Source organism: Mesoplodon mirus (assembly GCF_964341445.2).
Source record: "Mesoplodon mirus genome assembly, chromosome: 1".
Classification (NCBI taxonomy): Eukaryota; Metazoa; Chordata; class Mammalia; order Artiodactyla; family Ziphiidae; genus Mesoplodon; species Mesoplodon mirus.
In genome coordinates this window covers 225,526,395-225,548,240 of record NC_138976.1, presented here as the reverse complement: position 1 = coordinate 225,548,240, position 21,846 = coordinate 225,526,395, and the positions used below count along the sequence as shown (strand labels likewise).

General features: G+C 53.8%; 1 protein-coding gene across 1 annotated transcript in view; it reads left to right on the top strand.

The window, feature by feature from the left end:
• The window catches only part of FAM167A (family with sequence similarity 167 member A), a 33,212-nt gene extending 14,411 nt beyond the window's left edge, over positions 1 to 18,801 (top strand). The window contains exons 3-4 of the mRNA XM_082614393.1: positions 2,029 to 2,801; positions 18,504 to 18,801. Of these exons, the coding sequence (XP_082470519.1) occupies positions 2,442 to 2,801; positions 18,504 to 18,767 (624 nt within the window). The 5' untranslated portion in view covers positions 2,029 to 2,441 and the 3' untranslated portion in view covers positions 18,768 to 18,801. The remainder of the gene's footprint in view (positions 1 to 2,028; positions 2,802 to 18,503) is intronic.
• The last annotated feature ends 3,045 nt before the right edge of the window (positions 18,802 to 21,846 follow it).

Here is a 21,846-nt window from a genome sequence, read left to right as displayed (position 1 = left end):
GCTTCTTCTGCTCACAAATCTCAGGGCTCATCTGCAACTAGATCCTCTCCAAAAAGCTTCGCTGGAAATAACCAGCACTCCTGGTCAGTGGAGAACGCCCTGTAGGTTAACACCACCCCGGCACACTCCAAACAGACTCTGGCACCTCAGCAAAGAGGCAGACGGCGCCTGGGAGGGGCCCGAGACTGTGGCTGATAGGTCTTTAGATTTGGAGAGATTCTTAAGACGCCTGTGTGACAGTGAGGCTGCACAGAAGACCCCCATAAGAATACCCCAGATTTGCAGGGCATGCTAAGCCTGCAGAGGGTACATACAAACCTTAGTTGTGCCACTCCCCCAAACCTAGGAGGTTGGTATTATCACCCCCATTTCACAGGTGAGGAAACTGAGGCTCAGCAGGCCTGGCAGCACCTACGGCCAGACCATCTGATCCCAAGTCTTGTGTTTCTGTCTCAAGACCAGCGGTTCTCAACCCTGGTCATCTCAGGTCACTTGGGGAGCTTTAAAATATGCTGATGCCTAAGTCCGGCCACAGACTTACTGAATCAGGACCCCTGGGATGGCCATGGGACGTGTGTTTGTGGAGGTTTCCTCAGGGGATTCTCATGTGTGTGGCTGGAGGGAAGAGCTAGGTTTCTCTGCCGTTGGTTGGGGTGGAAGATTTCTTCTCATTCCCGGGGCCGGGCTCAGAGCATCCCTCTGGTCAGATGCCACTGCAGGAAGGGGTTGCGGGAACCATCCAGAAAGACAGCAAGCTCAGCTCTTCTTGAGTAGCTCCAAGCCTCAGTTAGAGAGGAGCCCACAGTCTCCCTGGTGGCCCAGCCTCCCCACCATCGCCCCATGCCTGGTCCCCATCACCTCAGACAAGCAATCACAACTCTTAGTTTCAGCTTTTCTCCTCAGGCACACACAAGTCAATAAAAATCTCTTCCTTCCCCGCCTTTTCCACACCAAGGGCGGCATCCTCTCCAGGCTGCGAAGATATATTTTGTTTCACGTACGCTTTATCTTGGACATTGTTCCCGACCGATTCAGTCTTTTTCACGGCGGCATGCCCTCAGCACAGATCTTTAAAGCTCACCCTGAAAGCCAAGGGCTCCTCTTCCTGCCCCAAATCAAATGTCTCCTATTCTGATGGCCCATCTCCACCTGCCAGACACTGTGGGATATGGAGGCTGGGAGCCCTGGGCCTAATTCTGGCTCAGAGCTACTCCTCTGCCTTGTGACTCCAAATTATGGGGCGAGGTCCTGGCTCACACCTCCTCCCTGGGGGTGGGAAGGCCAAAGCGCATCAGAAGACTGCAGCCCCGGCCGGGGAGGCGCTGCTGTGTGGGGCTTTTAGGTGAATGTGAGAACCATCTTTCTAGAAGGTGAGTCACAGCCTCGCTCCGTTTAACAATCCACCCGAGTGCAGGTCGGCTCTCCCTCAGCTGCTGCAGGTTTACTTGCTTCCTCCTCTGACGAGGTGAGAGATACGGTGCTGTACTTGGGGAAGGAAGCTGAGAGTGTGCAGGAGGACTTGCCCCGAAGGGCTGGAGCCTAGGACGGGGTTGTGGTGGACGGGGCGGGGCGGGGTGGGGTCAGGGGGTGCTTGGACCCAAGGCTCACCTGCGTCTGCACGGGGACCCCCCTCCTCCCCTCCAGACAGCCTGCGCTCAGAGAGGCCTGAGACCGGCTCTGTCCTTGCTAATCAGTGGGAGCTCTTGGGTGAGTCATTTAACCTCTGGAGACTCAGTCTCCTCGTGTGTAAAATGGGGACAAAAAAAGAAGTAATTACAGGCTTGCAGTGAGTAGTAAATGCGATAATAGAGGTGGACACATTTCATACGTGGTGAGACACTGTACAGAGTCAACACTTTTATGATTAACTTTTTTGCATGGACTCAGGGCGTTGAAGTAGCCTCTCTTCCAGTCCTGGACTAGCAGTCGGCAGCCCCGTGTCTGAGCCTCTCTGAGCCTCAGTGTCGCCTTCTGAGACCGCATCAAGGGGAGGGATAAGCGCTGACACTGTTCCAATCCTTCCTGCAGGCCTCACACCAGCCAGCGGCTTCTCGCCGCCTGCGCTTCCCTGTGAGGAGGGGGCTCTGTCCCGCATCCCCTCCAGCCTTCGATCTGCCTTCACCTCCAGCACGGATACGTCTTCTCGGCAAAGCTGCCTCCAGAGATTCCTGCTAACGCTTGTCTGTTCCTGCCTCTCGCAAAGCATGGCGCCCACAGCATCTTAAACCCAGATTGTCGGCAGCTGCTCCGGTGGACACTGCGCAGCTTCCCCGTCCTCCCTCTGGACTCCGGGAGCTGCGCCCGTCCTAGCGATGCCCTCGGGACCCTCGGCCCCAGCTGGGTGAGACCCTTCCAGAGCAGGACCCGACCTTGCCGCCCACCAATACTCCAACGGTGCCCTCCACCACCTCCCATGTCTGGCTGCCCAGGCAGGTTCTAGAATGTCTGTGCCCCAGATCCGAGGAGAAGACGCAGCCAGTGGGGTAGAAGGAGCAGCCCCGTCTCCCGATGACCACCTGCGGAGCCTGAAGGCCCTCACGGAGAAACTGAGGCTGGAGACCCGCAGGCCCTCCTACCTGGAATGGCAGGCCAGGCTGGAGGAGCAGACGTGGCCCTTCCCGAGGCCGGTGGCCGGGCAGCGGGGCTGTGTGGAAGAGGGGCCCTCGCGCCCCCCAGGAGCGCCCAGGCGGCATCCTCCACCCCATGGCATGGCCAGCCAGGATGATGGGGCCCCGTCCACCAGCAGGCTGGAGGGCTTCGAGAGCATCGACGAAGCTATAGCCTGGCTCAGGAAGGAGCTGGTAAGTAAGAGGCTGTCCCTCCAGGAAGCCCCAGAAAAGACGCCATTCTCTCTCTCTCTCTGTCTCTCTCTCTGTCTCTGTCTCTGTCTCTCTGTCTCTGTCTCTCCCCCATCTCTCCCCCTCCCAACTGCACATTTTCCTGTTTAGTCAAGGGTGGGCCTCATTACTGTGTGGGTATATGTGGTCCATGTGCCCATCAGCCCCCAACCACAGGTCCTTGTGGAGAGCCTGAGCGTGTGTTTTTTATTTTTATTTTTTTGGCCACGCCTTGCAGCATGTGGGCTCTTAGTACCCCGACCAGGGATGGAAGGCTCACTCCCTGCATTGGAAGTGTGGAGTCTTAACCACTGGACCACCAGGGAAGTCCCCCTGAGCCTGTGTTTTGAAGGTGTCCCCAGCGCCACTCCTGGCATCAGAGTCCCATACACTCCTTCCTGGATTGTGACTGCCCCCTTCCTCTCTGAATCCCTGTCACCCTGCCACCTGCCCAAGCTGCTGGCCGCTCCTATGGCTCTTCATTCAGCAGCCACCCCCCGCCCCACGGCGCTGCTCTGGGCAGCGGGCTGCATGGGGCAAGCACAGGGCAGTGCGGGCGCTGCTGTAAGTAGCTCGGGCTCAGCCCAGCAGCGCTCTGCCCACACTGACGGGTGTACAGGGAGCTGCCCAGGGGCAGCGTGGCTGATCACGCCTGGCGGGGGTGAAGGCTTTGGGCTGAGGCTCGGAGGCTGAGTAGGAAACTGCCCAGAAGTCAGAGCTGGGAGGGCATCCAGGTGGAATAAGTATGAGCACAGGGCGTGTGTTGCGAGCCGGGGCCAGCAGCTCGACCTTTTTTCTGCCCACGGGCACGGCAGGCTCCCATCAGGGGCGTCGCTCAGCACATGAGAAAGGGGTTGGCGTGCAGAGCTGTGCGCCCGTCGCCCAGGGGAGAATCACTGGTCCTGGGCATGGTGGTGTCTCAGCAGAGCCAGGTGTGATGCTAATCACGTGCTTTCAACTCCTGCCCCACCCAGCCCATCACCTGCGGCCCAGGTCACAGCTGCCCAGTCGGGCCACTCTGGACACAGGTGAGCCAGCAACCAAGGGCCAACCGCCTTCCAGAGCCTCCAGTAACTCCTGGTCCTACAGGGTAGGCAGAGGCCTGCCTGGTTTGCTGGGCAGAATCCTGAAAAATAAATCCCCTTTGGGGCCTGGAATTCCTTGTGAGTTAAGGTAAAGAACTGCGGCCAGGAGGGCTCAGGGACTCAAGTATCTGATTAATCAGACATCTTTTTTGGTTTTAATCTTTGATGTTGAGACTGTTTCTCAAAACACGTCTCCACTATGTCTGTCCCGGTAACTGGCGTGTTAGTTGCTTGCAGAGAAGACGCAGCCGCTGGGGATTCGCGCTGCGTCTCCAGACTCCCCATCGCCACTGGGTGCTCTCGGGGCATGTAAGAGGGGAGGACGGATGGACACGAAGCTGCTCTTTAAATCTTTGAGGCTGCACTGCTTTGATTTGTTTTCATAAAGAGGAACAAAAAAATAGTCCCATCAATCAAGGATTCAGTTTGTTGGCTTTGGGTTCATTTGAGGTTTGATTGCTTCTGGGAGTGGAGGCTTTGACTTTCTAAGTAAGTTAGCGTCCCGCATGGGTCCCCGTTGGGGGTGGAAATCAGAGAAGGAGTTTCCTGGGTGTGAGCCAGTCGGGCATTCTCTCAAGTTGTCCCCCACGTCCGCCGGATGAGAGCTGCCTCTCCACCCTGGCTGTATGTTACACTTACCTGGGAAGCCTTGAAACCCCCAAATCCCAGACCACACCCCAGACCAGTCAAACCAACATCTGGGGGTGGGCCCCGGGCGTCAGTAGTTTTTCAAGCTATTCTCAAAGTACAGCCTGGGTTGAGAACCACTGCCATAGACCTACAGGCCATACTCATTTTTCTTGCCAAGCCCATTGTAAGCCAAGCAGCGTGAAGTGCCCTGGCCGGAGTGCACTGGCTGAGGGGAGGAAGGTGGACCAGACCAAGGGCACCCAGGGGTGACGTATGGAGTCACACTCCGCAGGCAGGGAGAGGAGCGTTAATCGTCAGGACTAACGTGGCTGCCTAAGGCTGTTGTAAATAAGTACAGGGAACATCGGCGTTATTAATAATGCTTTATATTTGCGTATTTTCCCCCTTTCCGCGCCACTTCTCTGTGCTTCCAAAGGTGGGCAATAAGCATAATAATAATAATCTTAAGATTTGTTACCAATTGAGTGATTACTGTGTGCCAGGTGTTTCACATGCATGACTTACCTCTTCTGAGTGTCACATCACCTTCCTGTTGCCCCATTTTACAGAAGAGGAAACTGAGGCTCAGAGGGGAATGGAGCCATAAGTGAGAGGGTAGAAATTTGACCCATGGCCTGTCTGGTTGCCTCGCCCAGGCTCTTCTTAACCACTGTACTACAGTGTCTTCCAAAGGCAGTTGATTTTGTTCCGTGACCTCACAAAGATGTTGGCAGTCAGTAGGTGGGGCAAAGGGAGAAACAAAATTAAGAGTCCAGCCCTCACGCTGTGGTCTCTTGTTCCTACAGCAGACCAGTGCGATTGCTGTTATGTCTCCATTATACAGATGAGTAAACTGAGGCTCGTAGAGTCAGACGACCTGCCTAGCATTATATGACTAGTAAGTGGTGAACTCAGCCTTCACCAGTGAGAGTAGAGCTCTGGGGAGAAAGGCAGGGGGTGAGAGGTGTCCCTCCCACAGGGCCCCATCGGGCAGGCCTCCTCCAGCTGCAGGTAGAGAAACTCTCAGAGCAAAGGCTCTCCAACTCTAATGGGAAGATTCTGATCTTGTTAAAATGAAGACTCTGATCCTACAGGTCTGGGATGGGGTCCACGATTCCAAATTTCCAACAAGCGCCAAGGTAGCGCTTGCTATACTGCTGGCCCACGGACCACCCTTCGAGAATCAAGCACTGAAAGGCAGGCAAGACTGGGGTCAGAGAACCAAGAAGGGACCTCAGAGGGAACCCCCAAGGGTCCCCAAGCCTGTGCCCTAAACCCCGTCCCTGCTGTAACTGTCCTTTGGGCTTGGACTCAGCCAGTGGGCTCCGGGGATGAAGCCACATCATCCCAACACCGAATGGTCCAAGAGCTGAATTAGTTCAGAAGACTTTAAGTCTGAGGTCGGAGCAGCCCAAATGCAGACCAGCAGGCAGGCCAACTGAAACGTGCAGTTCAGCCCGCTTCTGAGATTAACGAGTAACAAAGGCAACCTATAAAATCCTTTGACTGACTTGAAAACAGAGTTGAACATTTGATCAACACGCCCACGCTCCTGTTTTAACTCTCAGTCAAAACATTAAACTTCACGTCATTGTTTTCCCTAATTCGTCATCTGTTAACTCATTGAAGGTGTCATTAAAAATTAACCTGTTTTTTAAAAACAGTGATTTCAAAAGTGCTTTCAAATAATCTTTGTTTCATTTTAAGCCCAGAGTCAAGTTTTCTCTATACCCGGGCAGGCTCTCTCTACCGATTTATCAGACCCGTGTGCAAATTTGTCTTTTCTCTTGATGTGGCCAAGGAAACATGAAAAATCTCTAATTCAGTCAGCTGTGTAGCTATTGGCCCCACATGATGCCAAACTCAATTGGCTGGGAGTTTGGGCTCAGTCGTGGGTTTGTGCCCTGAACGGGTCTCTGACCATCAAGAGCTTATACCGGAGCAGGTGATGAAACCACTGAGGTTCTTTTTTTTTTTTTTTTTTTTTTTGCGGTACGCAGGCCTCTCACTGCTGTGGCCTGTCCCGTTGCAGAGCACAGGCTCCGGACACGCAGGCTCAGCGGCCATGGCTCACGGGCCTAGCTGCTCTGCGGCATGTGGCGTCCTCCCGGACCGGGGCACGAACCCGTGTCCCCTGCATCGGCAGACGGACTCTCAACCACTGCGCCACCAGGGAAGCCCCCAGCAAGGTTCTTGTTGTCAACGCTGACCCTCCTAGAGGCAGACGATGTCGGGTCTGGAAGGACAGGCGGTCCACCCCTGTCTGCTAGGAGGTTAGCTCAAAGGCAGAGAGCGACTGCCTGAATCTTGGCTTATTTCCAAGGCCAGAGAGGGTCCTAGCAGCTCCCTCAGGGTCCACCCTTCCTCTCAGCTTTCACTGCAGGGAAAGCGCTGTCTGTCGCTCCTGACACCCCCAGGGACCTGCAAGTAGAGGATTTTCCTTCAGAGTAACATGTTGGGGGTACAAGGAGGGTGGGAATCCTGAAGCCCTGTTGGCACTGCTCCTCCAGCCAGGAAGGCTTGACCCTCAGCTCCCTGTGTGTTCAGGAAAGGTGTCACCATCTGGCCATGGCAGGCAGGGCTGCCGCCTCTGTGCCCGGCAGCTTCGGGCCACCTGACTCCCCAGGCTGAGACCCAGCATCGTTTACTGGGGAGACTGACTCAGGGCCTAGTGAAGTGGCCTCTGCAGCTCTGCTTGGTCCAGGCTGCTCCCGCTGCCAGAGGCCACAGCCTCCAGCTTTCCACCTTCAGGGTGGCCTCACTAGGTGCAGGTGGCCTGGAGTGGGGCTGGGGCAACGCTTCAGGAAGGGGTGAGCTAGAAAGGACGGGGCCCTGAAGCTGTGGGTCTCAGCCCTCTAGCTGAGCCTGAAATTCAGAACATGTCACAAACCTCTGGTTGCGTTTGGCCCCAGAGCTTGCAGCCCAAGAGAAAAAGGGACACTCCCTTCTGCCTCTCTCTTTAGTGCTGCTCAAACGCTCCCCTTGCCAACATGAAGGATAAAGAAAAGGGAGAAATCGTCTACTTGGCCTGTGCGGTGCCAAAACTAAAACCAGAACAAAACATTCCAGCTTCCTAAGGCATTGTCTTTGTGGCCAGAATCCCTGGGCGTCAACAGATATTTTTCTTTTAGCCTCATGCAGGTGTATGATCCCCACAGACAGAGCCCCCCACCCCCACCCCCCACCCCCACCCCCGCCAAAAAGGTGTTTATGGTTGTTAGAAAAAGGGAAAGGAAACCTGACAAGTGTTAATTATTCTAAGGCCTGCCATGGCAGGAGGCCCTTAGCCCTGGACCCAGCTGGCCTCTCCGGGTTAACCCTCTCTTACCTGTGCTGCCCGCTTGACAAGCACGTGACTGGTGTGTCCAGGCACAGCCCTCTGAGGCCAGTGTTATCCACTGCTACTGAGTGTTAGTGGCCAAATGACAGTTCAAGCTCACTGAGCATCTTCTGATGGGGATGGAGGTGAGAGGCGTGAATCCCGCCCATCTGGGGGAGCATTTTATGGTCCTCAAGGCACGTTTATGTACAGTATCTGAGTGAGACGGCTTGGAGGTATTTGCTATTCCTGTTTTACAGATGAGAAGACTGAGGCTCAGAAAGATGATAAGCCTGAGAGTCAGAGAGGTTAAGTGACTTGCCCAAGGTCATATGTAAGGGTGTGGCTAAGCCAAGACACAGACCTGCATCTCCTGGCTCTGGACCCAGATCTCTTTCCTTTGTACTGGGTACAGGTGCTCACATCAGATGTTCAAGTCAGTGGGCCCACGAGTTGTCAAAAAGCCTGCATTTGAAACTCTGCTGATTTCAGAATGGGGGGACTTCCCTGGTAGTCCAGTGGTTAAGACTCCAACCCTCCAATGAAGGGGGCGCAAGTTCAATCCCTGGTCGGGGAATCTAAGATCGTGGCACGGCCGAAAAAAAAAAAAAATCAGGCCTTGATTTTAGAATGGGACACATGTAAGGGGTCACAGAGAGTTATTAGCAATGCCTCATAACAACCCTATGGCAGGGATTGGGGCAGCCATGCCCGGTCCATAATGAGGATAATAACTTGCTCAGAGCTACCGAGGGGGCTGCTGGCTGAGCTGGGGTTTGACGCACAAGAGTTTCTAGCCCAGGTGTCACTTTGCCCGAGGCTATGTCTCCTCCGTGTAGCTGGGGCTTTCCACCCATCTGCTCCTGCAGGAGGAAGGCTATCTCGTTAATCTGGCCTTTAGCGGTTACTAAAGAATTGCTAAACAAAGGGGCCCACAAAGGAAATACTCCAAAACATCAATGATCTTTATTTCTGGGAGCTGATATTATCCTTTGGACTTTTCTGTACTTTCTGAAATTTCTAAAATAGAAATATATATGATTAGGGAGACAAAAAGATTATAAAAGTAAAAGACAAAAGACGGGAAAGAACTAAGCTCCTCTTCTAGCCAGTGTAATTGGCACACATGCCTCCCCTCATAGCTTCCAGATTAAATAAGGCATCAGATCTCCTAGAAAAAGATAAAAAATGAGATCTGCCGTCGCCAGACATCCCCCGCTTGGCATTAGGTAGGAACTGTTAACCAGTGGGATGAAGGTGGCTCCAAACCAGGACATCCTGCCTGCTTTCCACCTCTTGGCCATCTTGCAATGCAGAGAAGAGGATGGGAGAGGGAAGGAAAAGAGACCTGATGTCCGCACTTAACCAGAAGAACAGCACGAGGTGGTCCTGGGGGTGTAAGAGGCGGGCGGGCGTCCTTCGATCCAATTTGTTTGTTCAGTATGAGCAGTGTTGACCGAATGCCTGGGCTTAGGTGCTGGTGCCGGTGGGGACAGGGCCCTTGTCTTTATGGGGCCCGCCCTTTGTGGATGAGACAAACATGTAAACAGTGACACCGTGAGACAAGAGCTATGCTAGAGGAGCAGTAAATATAGTCCCCAAATGCTTTGGGGTGTGAGGCCCATGTTGAGCAATCACCGAGTGCCAGGCACGGTGGACTTTGAAATTAACCAAAGGGAAGTACACATCCCTAACTTCCTTAGCAACCAAATGCACGTCTCCAAGGCTTGACATTAGCCTTCTCCTTATTCCCATTCCCATTGTCCTGTAATAATTAAAACCCAGCTCCTCGGAGGGGCACCCTCCCAGCTGTGGTATCTACCCTCCAGGCTGGTGTGTCGTGACTGCTGGATCAGGCACCCAGTGCATTGTGTAAAACCATGGATCCCTCCCAGCCCTCTGTGGAAATTTAGATGCCATAAGGCTGGGACTTCGCATGTGCCTGCAGGTGATTCTAATGTGACAGGGCCAGTAACCGGTCGCAGGTGGAGTCAGCAAAGCATGCAGTGTGTAACTAGATTAGACGTCCTGTCAAGTTCTACCTCATCCTGGCTGTGTGAGTTTAGGAAACCCCGTTAGCCTGGCCCCGGGTTTTGTCATTGTAAAGCGGAGATCATACATCCTACGTGGCAGGGGGTTGTGACGGGACAGTGAGGAGGGCACAGAGGGCAGAGGGCACCTGCTGGGCTCCCGAGGTGGGCAGGCACTATGCACGCACAGCCATGTGCCTCTTCTATGGTGGCGCTAATACTACCCCCATTTTATGGGTGAGGAAACTGAGGTAAAGTGACTCGCCCGTGATCAACCAGCAGAGCAGGGATTGGAGCCCAGATATGCCGGCCTCAGAACCCCTGCTGCCCAGCCAGGGGCTCCCGAGGTCAAAAGAGGTGAAGGCGCATCGTGGTTCACGAGGTTTTGGGCCGTCAAAACCTCAAACGTAGTTCATGAGTTGAGCAGTCAACGTGCTGTCTCAACTCCTGGAACTCTGGGCTGTCGTTCTCCAGTGCTTCCCCATCCTGCACTCTTTCAGGCACTCTCCTGCCTCTGAGAGGACGCTCATTATCCTGACACAGAGGGTGGCACACAGGGTCTCGGGATTGTTCACGTCCGAGGTGCCCCTGGGCTGGACTGTCCGTTTCTGAGGGGTGTGTTATTTTACAGGCTCTGGACCCACCCTTGCCCCGGGGCTCCTCCAGGGGCTGAAAAGCCAAAACTGGCACTGCCCCGAGGTGTTGGCCATGTCCCCAGGCTCAGGCATGAGCCAGACTCAGGCATGAGCCAGACTCAGCCAGCGAGCTGACAAAAGCCAGGGAAAGGCCACCGAGGCTGCCTCCAGGTGGCTAAGCCCTCGGCAGCAGGGAGATGGTTTCCAGAGCTGCACCGAGGGTCTGGCACTCGGGGGGCACCACTCCTGGCCGCTGGCAGGGCCAGGCCAGGCCCCGAGGTGCCCAGTTGCCGGGGAGGGGCCCGGGTGGCAGGCAGCCCTGGCTTCTCTACCTCCCACGTGGCTCCCCCCAGGGCGGGCGCCCCCCCCCTCCCCGCCCCCCGGCACAGGGGCTGAGGAGGAGAGCCTCCTCCTGCCGGAGCAAGTGCTTCTCGCAGTGCTGGTTACAACTATGGACGGAGCCATCGGTGCTCGAGCAGGAAGGAACCCAAGGGGCGGTGAGCCTTCATTTTCCAGCCAGAGGGGGAGATGGGTGGAGAGGTCCTGCGAGTGTCCACTAGCAGCTGCTGCTCGTGGGCTCCCCCTGCCCTCTCTGGCCTCTCCCACAGTCCGGCCGGTGGCCCCACGTTGGTGCTGGACACACTGCAGGGCGCTCAGCAGTCCCCGAGGTTTCCTGAGCACCCAGGGTGTGCTCGGACTCACCCCCTAGCTCCGGCACGTGAAGGGGAGCCAGGTCACGGACGCCCCACGGGCACAGCAGACACCCTCCTGAGATGGGCTCTGGGTCCAGCCCAGCACTGAGGCTGCTGTGAGGCCCCTCCCGGGGTGAAGCCCAAACCGTCATCCCCCCTAAGGAGGCAGGTTCCAGGGTAACGGAGTGTGAAACGACTTGGGAGACCTAATGGCCTTGCTCACACTTGCAGAGAACAGATTTGCTTCACCTCCTTTTGAAGGCACAGGTGGGAAGCTATAGATAGACACCGCAGGTGCAGGGGTGCCTTAATCACTCATAGGAGACCTAGTTCCACAGGGCTTGCTTCCTGACTCTTGGGCAGCCAGGGCTCCTGGCTGGTTCCTGGGCTCACTCGGTGTCAGACGTGAAACTCCCAGCCCATCCGTTTCCAAGCCGGGGAGCCAAGAACCCAAGAAAAGTCTAGAAGCCCCAACACAGGTGCTCCAGGGGTCTTCTGGGGGCTCCCTAAGGATGCCAGGCACCTCAGCCCTGTTCCATCACATTTGACAATGGCCCTGGCTAGAGCTGATCTCCACGCAATCCCTTAATGAAGCGCTACTCCTGCCTGTGCTGGCGGGTGCTCCCTGCAGGTGGAAGTTCAGAAGGCAACCCAAGGAGCTCATGGCGGAGCAGGAAGTGCTGGGGGGTCTCGTCTCTGTCTACTCTCTTGCCTAGAGACACCCTAGCGGGAGAGGCGGGGGGCAAGCCCTCCCTGCAGTCTTGCTTGTGGCTCAGGGGGAATAGCTGTGCCCTGGGCCCCACTCCAGCAGCCTGGCACAGGGGGGCGCCATCCCGGGGCTAGCTGTTGCCCAGCAAGGCCCCCACTTGCTGTCCAGGGCAGTGGCAGGGAAGTTGGGGAAGTCCCCGGCCCACCCTGTGGGCCTGAACCCATCGTGTCCAAGCTGAGGACACCCCTGCCTGGGAGATGCCTCCACGGCAAATGCTGAGGTGCTTCGGCATTACTGGCTCTGTGACTCTGGACAGACCACTTGGTGACGAGATGCCAGTACTGCCCTACCAGCCCAGCTGGCTGTACTTGGTATTGATAACAATGTGAAGGGTGACACAGGTGTCAGGTGTGAGCAATCACCCCCAAAGTGTGTGGGAAACATGGGTTGGTGACTAGTTCAGCTCCAGGCAGTTGGGGAACAAAAGAGAATCACACTGTCCTCCAGAAATCCTAAACCTAGTAGGAGAGATAAGAATGTCGTATGGGAAATAAGAAAAAATAACTGACGGCTTAGCTCTGACTATGAAGAATGGATAAAGCGGAACTAATATTTGTGGAACCCCATGTCCTGGACCAAGTGTCTTATATATGTTTTATTTATTTAATTCGCAGAACAGGCAATATTATTGCACCCATTTCACAGATGAGGAAATTGAGGCTCAGGCAGCTTGAGCAACTTGCCCAGAGGGGCACCTCCAGTGAGTGGTGGTGAAGGACTTTGGACCCACAAGCTGATGCTCTGTTCATTCTACTCGAGGCCTCTCCCCAAGCCTGGAGGGCAGCCTGGGTGGGAAAGTCAAGGATGGTGTCCTAGGATTGTCCCACCTGTGTAAAATCAAGACCTGGCTCTAGGAGGATTGAATTCATTCATTCATTCATTCATTCATTCGACCAATGTCTTTTTTTTTTTAACTTAAAAAATATATTACTTTATTCCAACTTGTGTTTCCACCTCAGCCAATGCCTTTTGAGCGCCAGGCCTGATCTCTCCTGCGTGTTTTACTGTCTGGTGAGGAGACAGGCAATGCTGTGTGTAGGTGTTGCCGTAAGAGGTATCTATGGTTGGGGTGTCACCCAGCCTGCAGGGATGGGGGGCAAGGGCCGAGCTGGGCACGTGGATGATGGCGTGGGAAGGCGTGGTTCTGGGGGAGGGGACACAGACCCAGCGTGGCTGCCACAAGGCGCCAGGGGCTCAGAATGGGAGTTCAAGGCTGGAGAGAGCAAGGGAGCCAGGCGGGCTGGTTGTACCTTTGAAAGGTTTGAAGAAGCGGAGAAACCTGGCCGCTGGCCTCTTGACTGCAGGACTGAGTGCAGAGAGTGGGAGGGGGGCAGGGAGGCGTGAAAGGATGCTGAGGTGCAGGCTGACAGGTGAACGTGGGTGTGCTCATCTGGGCCTGTCTTTCCCGTCTCTCCCCTCTCACAGAATTCCTTTCTTGGGTGTACGGCTTCTAGGGCTCCCTCATGTCCAGGATGCAACCCTTATGAGGTGGGGGGAGATGACGAGCATCCTCTTTCCACAAAGGGGTCACATCTCCCGCCCCAGGCCACTCATCTCCTTATAGGCTGGACTGGGACTGTCTTCATCCATTCAGGCCGCTGCAGCAAACCATCTCCGACTGGGTGGCTAATAAACCACAGACATTCAATTATCACAGTTCTGGAGGCTAGAAGTCTGAGATCAGGGTCCCGGCATGGTCAGGGGAGGGTCGTCTTCCGAGTTAAAGACTTCTCGCCGTGTCCTCACATGATGGAAAGGGATGAGGGGACGCTCTGGGGTCTCTTTTATAAGAATAGTAATCCTGTCATGAGGGCTCTACCCACATGACCGCCATCACCTCCCAAAGGCCCACCCCCTAATACCAACACATTGGGCTTTAGGGTCTCAACATATGAATTTGAGGGGGACACAGAGATTCAGACCAAAGCAGACTAGAACCCAGAGCCTCTGGGCACAGACCTGGGGGCCTTCAGAATGCACCACCCTGTCCTTCCCAAAGGTCAGCCTCACCTGTGCAGGTGGCAGTTTGGCCTAGGACCTTCCAAGTTTGAAAACCGAAGACTTTATCATATAGTATGTAGAGCTTGACTCTTGCCACTGGGGACGGAGAGTCCCTGCTGGGGCCTGAAGCACCCCCTGCTCTCTGTCCTGGCTCTGGGGCTCTGCTCTGACTTTCCCTCCTGGCAGGCAATGGCTCCAGGGGCATCAGGAGAACCCAGATTCAGCCTGTACCTGCCCCAGCGCCAAGACTGGGGCTGCAGAGCAAGCGGAGGCCGAAAAACATGTGCCAGCCTCTGCCTGAGTCAACAGCATCCCCTGGAAATCAATTCACAAACCCAGTATGGTTTCTAGGGGGTATTTGAAAAAAAAAATTAATTTTTCCCAGCATCTGTGGTTGTCACCCAGCAGCTCACCTCAGTGACAACCCTCACGTTCTTTCCTCACAGCGTGTCTCTGGCTCTTTCTCAGAGGCCAAACCCAAGATCAAATAATGAATCATGTTTTTTCCAGGCTTCTATTTTCTACACAATGCTGATTAAAACAATAACTGGACGTTTAGTCGAGCTAAGTCACGAGACAGGTTATGAAAACTCTTCCCATGGTTCAAGATTAAGTCTCATAGAGAAGGGAGCATGTTCCGAGAAAATGGCCTGGATTTTATACCCAGTCTCTCTTCAGCGTCAATCAGAGACTAGTTGTGGCTGTTGGGCTGGGATAGCTTAGATTCCAGCCTCAGAAACCGGGATTGAACAAAATGCCCTTGATCACCTTGGGATTTTTGTTTTCCTGTCTGCCTGGATACTGTCCATTCCAAGAGCTGTAAGAAGCAAATAGATCATAAGTAATGCACCATATGAACTGAAGAATATTGGCCAAAGAAAAGTAAGAATTTCACCATGTACGTCCTTTCTCTCCAGGCCTAGGTGCAGAATGTTGAAATTGGGCAGGGCCTCCCAGTTTTGAGCCTTTATTAAAAAGACTTAGATGCTGGCCCTAAAACCTGGCCCTGGTGACTCAACTGTCAACATGAGTTTAATGCTCTCCCTGGCAAAGGCTCAGCTGTGGGATATGCCGATTTCAATCCCCCCTCCCAGGGTGGCCCGTTGCCTCTGCAGGGTAAAGTTACTTGTCGGATTCTCAGAGGCGCTGCCTGTAACTCCAGCAATCCTCTAACTGTGGTATAGTATTTGGTGAAAGGGTGTGTTCCCTTGGGGTGAGAAAGCACACACACCACGGGGGTGGCGGCTGACCCGTAGCCCTGTTGCAATAGCTGTGTTGTGGTCAGTGCTTGGCTGCAGCCAACACACGTTTGCTTCTCTGAGTCAGATAAGAATGGCTCTTAGGAGAGGCGGGCTGTTTCTAAGGTGGAAGGTGAAACCCCAAGGGAGGGAAGAAGTAACTAAAGGCGGTAATCAAGCTGCTCTGCAAGAGGAAGAGGGAGATTTCTTGGGTTTTGCTTGAAGGGATGAGGGGGTGTGAGGGGCGGTGAGGCTCTGAGAGTGGGGAGGGGCTAGAAAGGGGGCATCAGGGAGGGTGGCGGTCGGGAAACTCAGGACAGAAGAATCTAAGTGTGTAAGTGGTTTGCTGTGATGTCTCTTTATCCGAGTCCCATGGATCACTAGGGATTTCCTGGAGAATTAAAAGAGGGGCTGACTCCTGCCTCTGGACAGGCTGGAATAAAAACATTTACTGGCTGCAGTAAAATGGTGCAGAGAACAGTATGGCGGTTCCTCAAAAAATTCAACATAGTATTAGCATAGGATCCAGCAACTCCACTTCTGGGTATACTTCCAAAAGAAGTGAAAGCAGGGACTTGAACACATACTGTGCACCTGTGTTCATAGCAGCATTATTCACAAGAGCCAAGAGGTGGAAGCAGCCCAGACATCCATCCATGGATGAAAGGATAAGCCAAACGTGATGTATACACCCAGTGGAATATAATTCAGGCTTAGAAAGGAAATTCTAACATGTGCTACAACGTGGATGAACCTTGAGGCCATTATGCTGAGTGAAATATGGTAGCCACAAAACGCTAAATACTGTACTGATTCCACGTACACAGGTAATTCGATAGTCGAATTCACAGCAAGTAGAATAGTGATTGCCAGGGGCTGGGGGGAGGGAAAATGGGGAGTTATTATATCATGGAGACAGAGTTCCAGTTTTGCAAGATGAAAAGAGTTCTGAAGATGGTTGGTGGTGATAGCTGCATAGCAATGTAAAAGTACCTAATGCCACCGAACTGTACACTTCAAAATGGTTAAGATGGTACAATTTTATGTTCTGTGTATTTTAACACAATTGAAAAACTCCTGGGGGAAAAGAAAGCCTCTTAGCCCTGCACATCTTGCTCAGGTTTCTTCGGGGGCTGAGAAAACGCATTTCTATATGGATTTGGCTTGATTACAGTGGAGTTACCTCTTAAGCGGGGACTCAGTTTTGGGTTTAAGGTGTGGAGTCCCCTTGGAAAATTCCTGTGTGGCCCACAGAGTAGGTGGGAAGGGGGCCAACACTGCTGCTTTTCCTTGTAGCCCTGGAACAAACACTGTGTCTTTGAGCATCAGGTGCAATGTGGATTTACATTCATGAGTCATAACGAAATACGTCTTGCAAGCCAGTCCTAGGGTGGGCTGCTCACGCTGTGATGGGCCCTCAGGACCAAGCTTACTGAGGAAACAGAATGATCAGCCTCTTCTGGTGTTGGGCTCCAATAAGTGAGGGACATGCATCACCTTCCCCACTGGAAGCCGTTTCCTTCCCCTTATGCAGAGGCGAACACCTCCAAGCTCAATGGGTGTGTGAGGTGTCTCCACCGAGGTGGCCTTTGTCCAGCCCAAGGAACCTGGACAGATGCCTTACTATCAACCCCTGCCCCCCCCACCTTTCAGCTGACTCTGATGGGTTTTCAACACTAAATTGTTCTCTGAGCTTGGACCAGACCTATTGGCCATAGAAAAATGGCCCCTTCCCCCCACCAGGCCTCCCTGCTGACCACATCTCACAGGTACTTCCAGACACCTGCTCAAAACTGAAATTCTCCAACTTAAAAGGATCTTTTCAGATTAAAGACGCGATTCCTGAGGCCAATTCCTTGGTCCAGATCTGAGCCATAGGGTTCCTAGCTTTCAAAGAGATCTATCTTCAAATTACAGGATACCCCAAAGAGAAGTGCTTCAAGCCAAACTCACAGAAGACCATATTAAATAAAGCAGTGGTGTGAGCTGGCACTGACTTTCAGGCAAAGTGGACCCCCACCTCCTTCAGAAGGGCTTAGGCAGCACCTAGCCCAGTTCTAGGCATGGCTGGAGGCTCCAAATAAGTGAATGAATGACCAGCTGCCCTCTGGTGAGCCCGCCAGCATTGATTTGGCACTATTCTAGATCCATACAATTTCTTTTTTCTTTTTTTTTTTGCAGTACGCGGGCCTCTCACTGTCGTGGCCTCTCCCGTTGCGGAGCACAGGCTCCGGACGCGCAGGCTCAGTGGCCATGGCTCACGGGCCCAGCCGCTCTGCGGCATGTGGGATCTTCCCAGACCGGGGCACGAACCCGTGTCCCCTGCATCGGCAGGCAGACTCTCAACCACTGCACCACCAGGGAAGCCCCATACAATTTCTGATTGGCAATACATTTGGGTTACGATGCCCAAGGATTGAGAAGTAAACTAATGAACAGGACGCTATGAATTTTAACCCCGTTTTGCCATTAAATACTTTGCTGATCCCCAGGCAAGACTTTCTATCTTGGTTTTTTTCTCACCTATAAACTCTGTATAAAAGAGATCTGTAGAAGTACATCAAAACATGGAAGAGAGAAAACAGAGCAATGAAATGCTTATTGGTGAAGTCGCTAATTTTTCTACCCCGAAATGCACCTGGTTCCAAGGCCGAATTCTTAAATGTTTAAAATGCATTTAAGACAGACATTCTTAAATGGTTAACAAATACTGTGACAGCATTGCCCACCACCCAACATAAGATACAAAACATCCTCAACAGAGTTGAAGCCCCTGAATACCTTCCCCAATTTCAGTCCCTGCTTCCTGCCTAAAGGCAACCGTGCTCCTGAATCTGGGCAAACGTGATAACCGCTGCGCTACAGAAATGACGCCTGGATCTGGTATTTATCATTCCCATGCAATTCTTTATACCCTTACTCCATTTATATATATCTGTAAACAATGAGACAGCTGGAAATACCTTTACGCCAGGGCTGACACGCATGTCTTGCAGAAGGATTTTGACACAGTATCTAGCTTAGCACAGAGGATTGTTTGGCACGCACATCCTTATTTGTCCCCTCACTCTCTGTGTCTTTTCACCTCCCTGAGCTGGGAACGGGCTGCTCTCTCTAGGTGGACCCCAAATGGTGATGCAAGCCCTTCATTAGGTCTCCTGTTAACGGGCCTGGGCGGGTCCCGGACTATGGAGCTGAAGCACCGACCCCCCACCCCTCTCCCCGGCCCAGCTCGGCGCTGACGCCTCCCCCCGTCTTCCCTTGCAGACAGAGATGCGGCTTCAGGACCAGCAGCTGGCCCGGCAGCTCATGCGCCTGCGCAGTGACATCCACAAGCTGAAGATCGAGCAGACCTGCGACCTCCACCGGCGCATGCTCAACGACGCCACCTACGAGCTGGAGGAGCGCGACGAGCTGTCCGACCTCTTCTGCGACGCCCCGCTCGCCTCCTCCTTCAGTCTCTCCGCGCCACTCAAGCTCATTGGGGTCACCAAGATGAACATCAACTCCCGCAGGTTTTCTCTGTGCTGAGAAGCCCTAGACGGGGTGGTGGAGCCGGAACGAGGGTTTGGGAGGTGGACGGTGGGGGGCAGCGGTGGGTGGGTGGGGCGTGGGAAGGCAGCTGAGGCCCAGCTACCCGACCGGGTCTCCCCGGAGGCAGGGCGTCCCCAGGACCTGTGACACGTGCTCTCAGGGCCCAGCTGTGGAGCTCGGTGTCCCCATGCCTGGCCCTGGTTTAATACCCAGAGTCCTGCAGAAGGGCTACTGCATCCGCTGTTCAGCGAGACGTGGGTCCCCAGGGCACACGTCTCATCCTCCCCTTAGTGACCCACGTTCCTGTTTCCGGAATCACTGGTGCTATGACCTGGGAACCCAAAGGGGGACCAAAGCTGTGATTCTTGCAGAAGGCTTCCCCAGGGGCACCGACCCCCAGGGGGAGGTGATTAGATATCAGCCGCGCCCACGTCACTGTTGCTGTCCTCTAAGTACTGGCTCAGATTCACCCTAAGTGGGTGACTCAGCAGCCTCGACAGGGACCCACCAGCAAAGGAAGACCAAAAGGAATAACACGTGGAGCTTGGGGAAGCAGGCCCCAGGGCCGCAGCCAGTGCCCTGGATGAGGCCTTCGACCTCGGCCCTCCAAGTGCGGGGACACTGTTTCCAGTGTGTGTGGTCCCACCAGTGTAGCTGGGGTGGGAGCAGGCACACCCTCCCCCTGCTGCCTGCTCTGGCCACGAACACCAGTCCCAACCTCCAAAGAGCCCCTTTGCTGCCACGCCACAACCCCGGGGAGCGCCTAGGAGTGGATTTCCCCGGGGAGGGGGGGGCGCAGCAGAGGCCTCCTGGTGGATTCCGACCGTGTCACCTCCGTCACCTTCGTGCCCTCCCCAGAAGCTCGCCCTGAGCCTCCACTGAGATTCTGTGCCTGACTTAAACAACTAATTTTAATTGAATCAGACTGTTACTATCCTGTGGCTAACTTGTCAATAACTGTTTGATATTTGTCCAAATGGCAAAGCCAGTGGGTAGGTCAAGTACAGAGGTTCAGGGTTTGATTTTAAAAGATTCTCCCTCAAGGCAAGTGGGAGGATCGGCAAGGTAAGGACTGAGACCTCAGCAAGTTACCCGAGTAGAACGCCCCGTGGGGGTGGTGGTGGGGTGGGCTGACCTTTGACCCATCTAGCCGAGCCCCCTGCTACATAAGGGAGTGAGACCAGGGGAGGGGAGTGGTCTTGCTCAGGCTCCACGGCTCTTTAGCGGCTGTAGAATATTGATGTGTTAATAATAGTCATTATTAATTACACTACACAGATCACGTATCCATGAACTTGAACTCCAAAGATGGTACTAATGCTTTGCCAAACCCACAAACTGCCAGCTGCCACTCTCCACTCACTCAGCCCCGTCACCCCCCGAGTTACGATTCCTACTGCCGTCACGGTTCCACTGTCGATGTGAGGCATCCTGTTGCTCTGTCTTTCATGCTTCGTCCTCCTGTAGAATTTCAGTGGGGCCCAGGCGCACACACACACACACACACACACCGTGACCCACACTGGGAAGTGGTTGCTTCTCTCTTGTGGGCCAGGAGTGGGAGTTTGTGGATGATTGGTCCCTAGTTAGAAAAGAATTTGGTGTTTCCTTGTGACTTCCAAGAGCCGGAGGGTTTATGCTTCCTTCAAAGACGGTATCACCACGTAGCCAAGGTCTGTTTTTGCTTCGGCTCTGAGCAGTGGCAGAAGTCTGAGGCGCAGAGCATTTGTCCATGAAGAAGCCCTCAGTGGAAGGCTAGGCCTTCTCGGGCCGGCTCCTCCCCAGGCAGGAAGGAGGGAGGTTTCCTCTAGCTAGTGATGCGTCTCCTCAGGGGTTCTGTGATGAGCGCTGCCAAGTCCTACAGAGGCGTGCCTGCCAGGCATCCTCCAGAAGAGCCCTTGAGGTCTTGGGGTGACCGGCCGGCCTGCACATACGCTCACTCTTCAGAGACGTACACATACACACCCTTGAACCCACACAGGCAGGCCCATTCCGCAACTGAAAAAAAGGCCAAACTGATTAGTTTTCTTTCTAGGAACCAGTCATGACAGTAACTAAAAAAGCTGGGTCCAGCCGCAGCTGAGTGATTTACCTGAATTTCGTCAACTCAGTTGAGGTGGAGTCAACTGGGCAATTTAGTTGCTCCGTTGACCTGATGATTCTTTGAGATCGAGAACACTTGATGGAATAGGTTTTGCAACAGGCGCACTTTTTGGAATAGGTTAGATGTCTCAGCGATTGTGCTTAGTTCATGCCAAGGGAATTTTATTTGGGCATAAGGGGTGGGGGAGGAGGAGTCAGGAAGAGAAGTGCGGGGGAAAGACAGGAGTGTTTTCTTACTCACTGTCCAGTGTCTGTTAGCATCCTTATCTCCACGGCGAACACAGGCAACTGACCCAGTCAGTTCAGCTTTGTGAAGTCCCTGCCTCCTGTGGGTCAAGAGGTGCCTGAATCAGTCGCAGCCTAACCTGCGTGCCCAGCTCCCCAGCGCAGCCTTCCGGCTTTACCACGTGTATACGATACTGTTGCAGTTTTACTCATGATCTACCCGTCTCCCTGCCATCCCTCAAGGACCCCTGGGTGTAAAACTCAAAGTCTCCATGACACTGCCTAGCAGGGTGATGTCTGACGCCTTCGCAGGCTCAGCAGTGGTCACAGGCCTGGGGATCCCGGGCAAGCTGGAGATGACCTGACCCAGCCTCAGGCCTCCTCCCTGTAGCAATACCAAGTGCTATTACGTGATCGATGGACAATTTATAATTTTATTTTTTATGATTGTTTGTTTCTATATTGCTGTTAGAAAAAGTGAAATTAAAATATTTCAAAAGAATATATTTATAAAGAGGAGAAATGTGCTTCCTTTTACCTTGTTCCTGTTACAGCACACACAGGGTCAAGCACTAAATTGAAAGAGAAAGAAGCGGGAGGAGGGAGGGAGGGACAATCACCTGAATCACTCTCCTTCCTTTATGGCACCTTCCCCCAAGGAGGGCTGCTTGGTGGTGTTGCCATCAGGAGCTTCCCGGAGCGGGCTATGTGAGCTCAAGATGTGAAACTGAGAGATGCAGGCATTCAT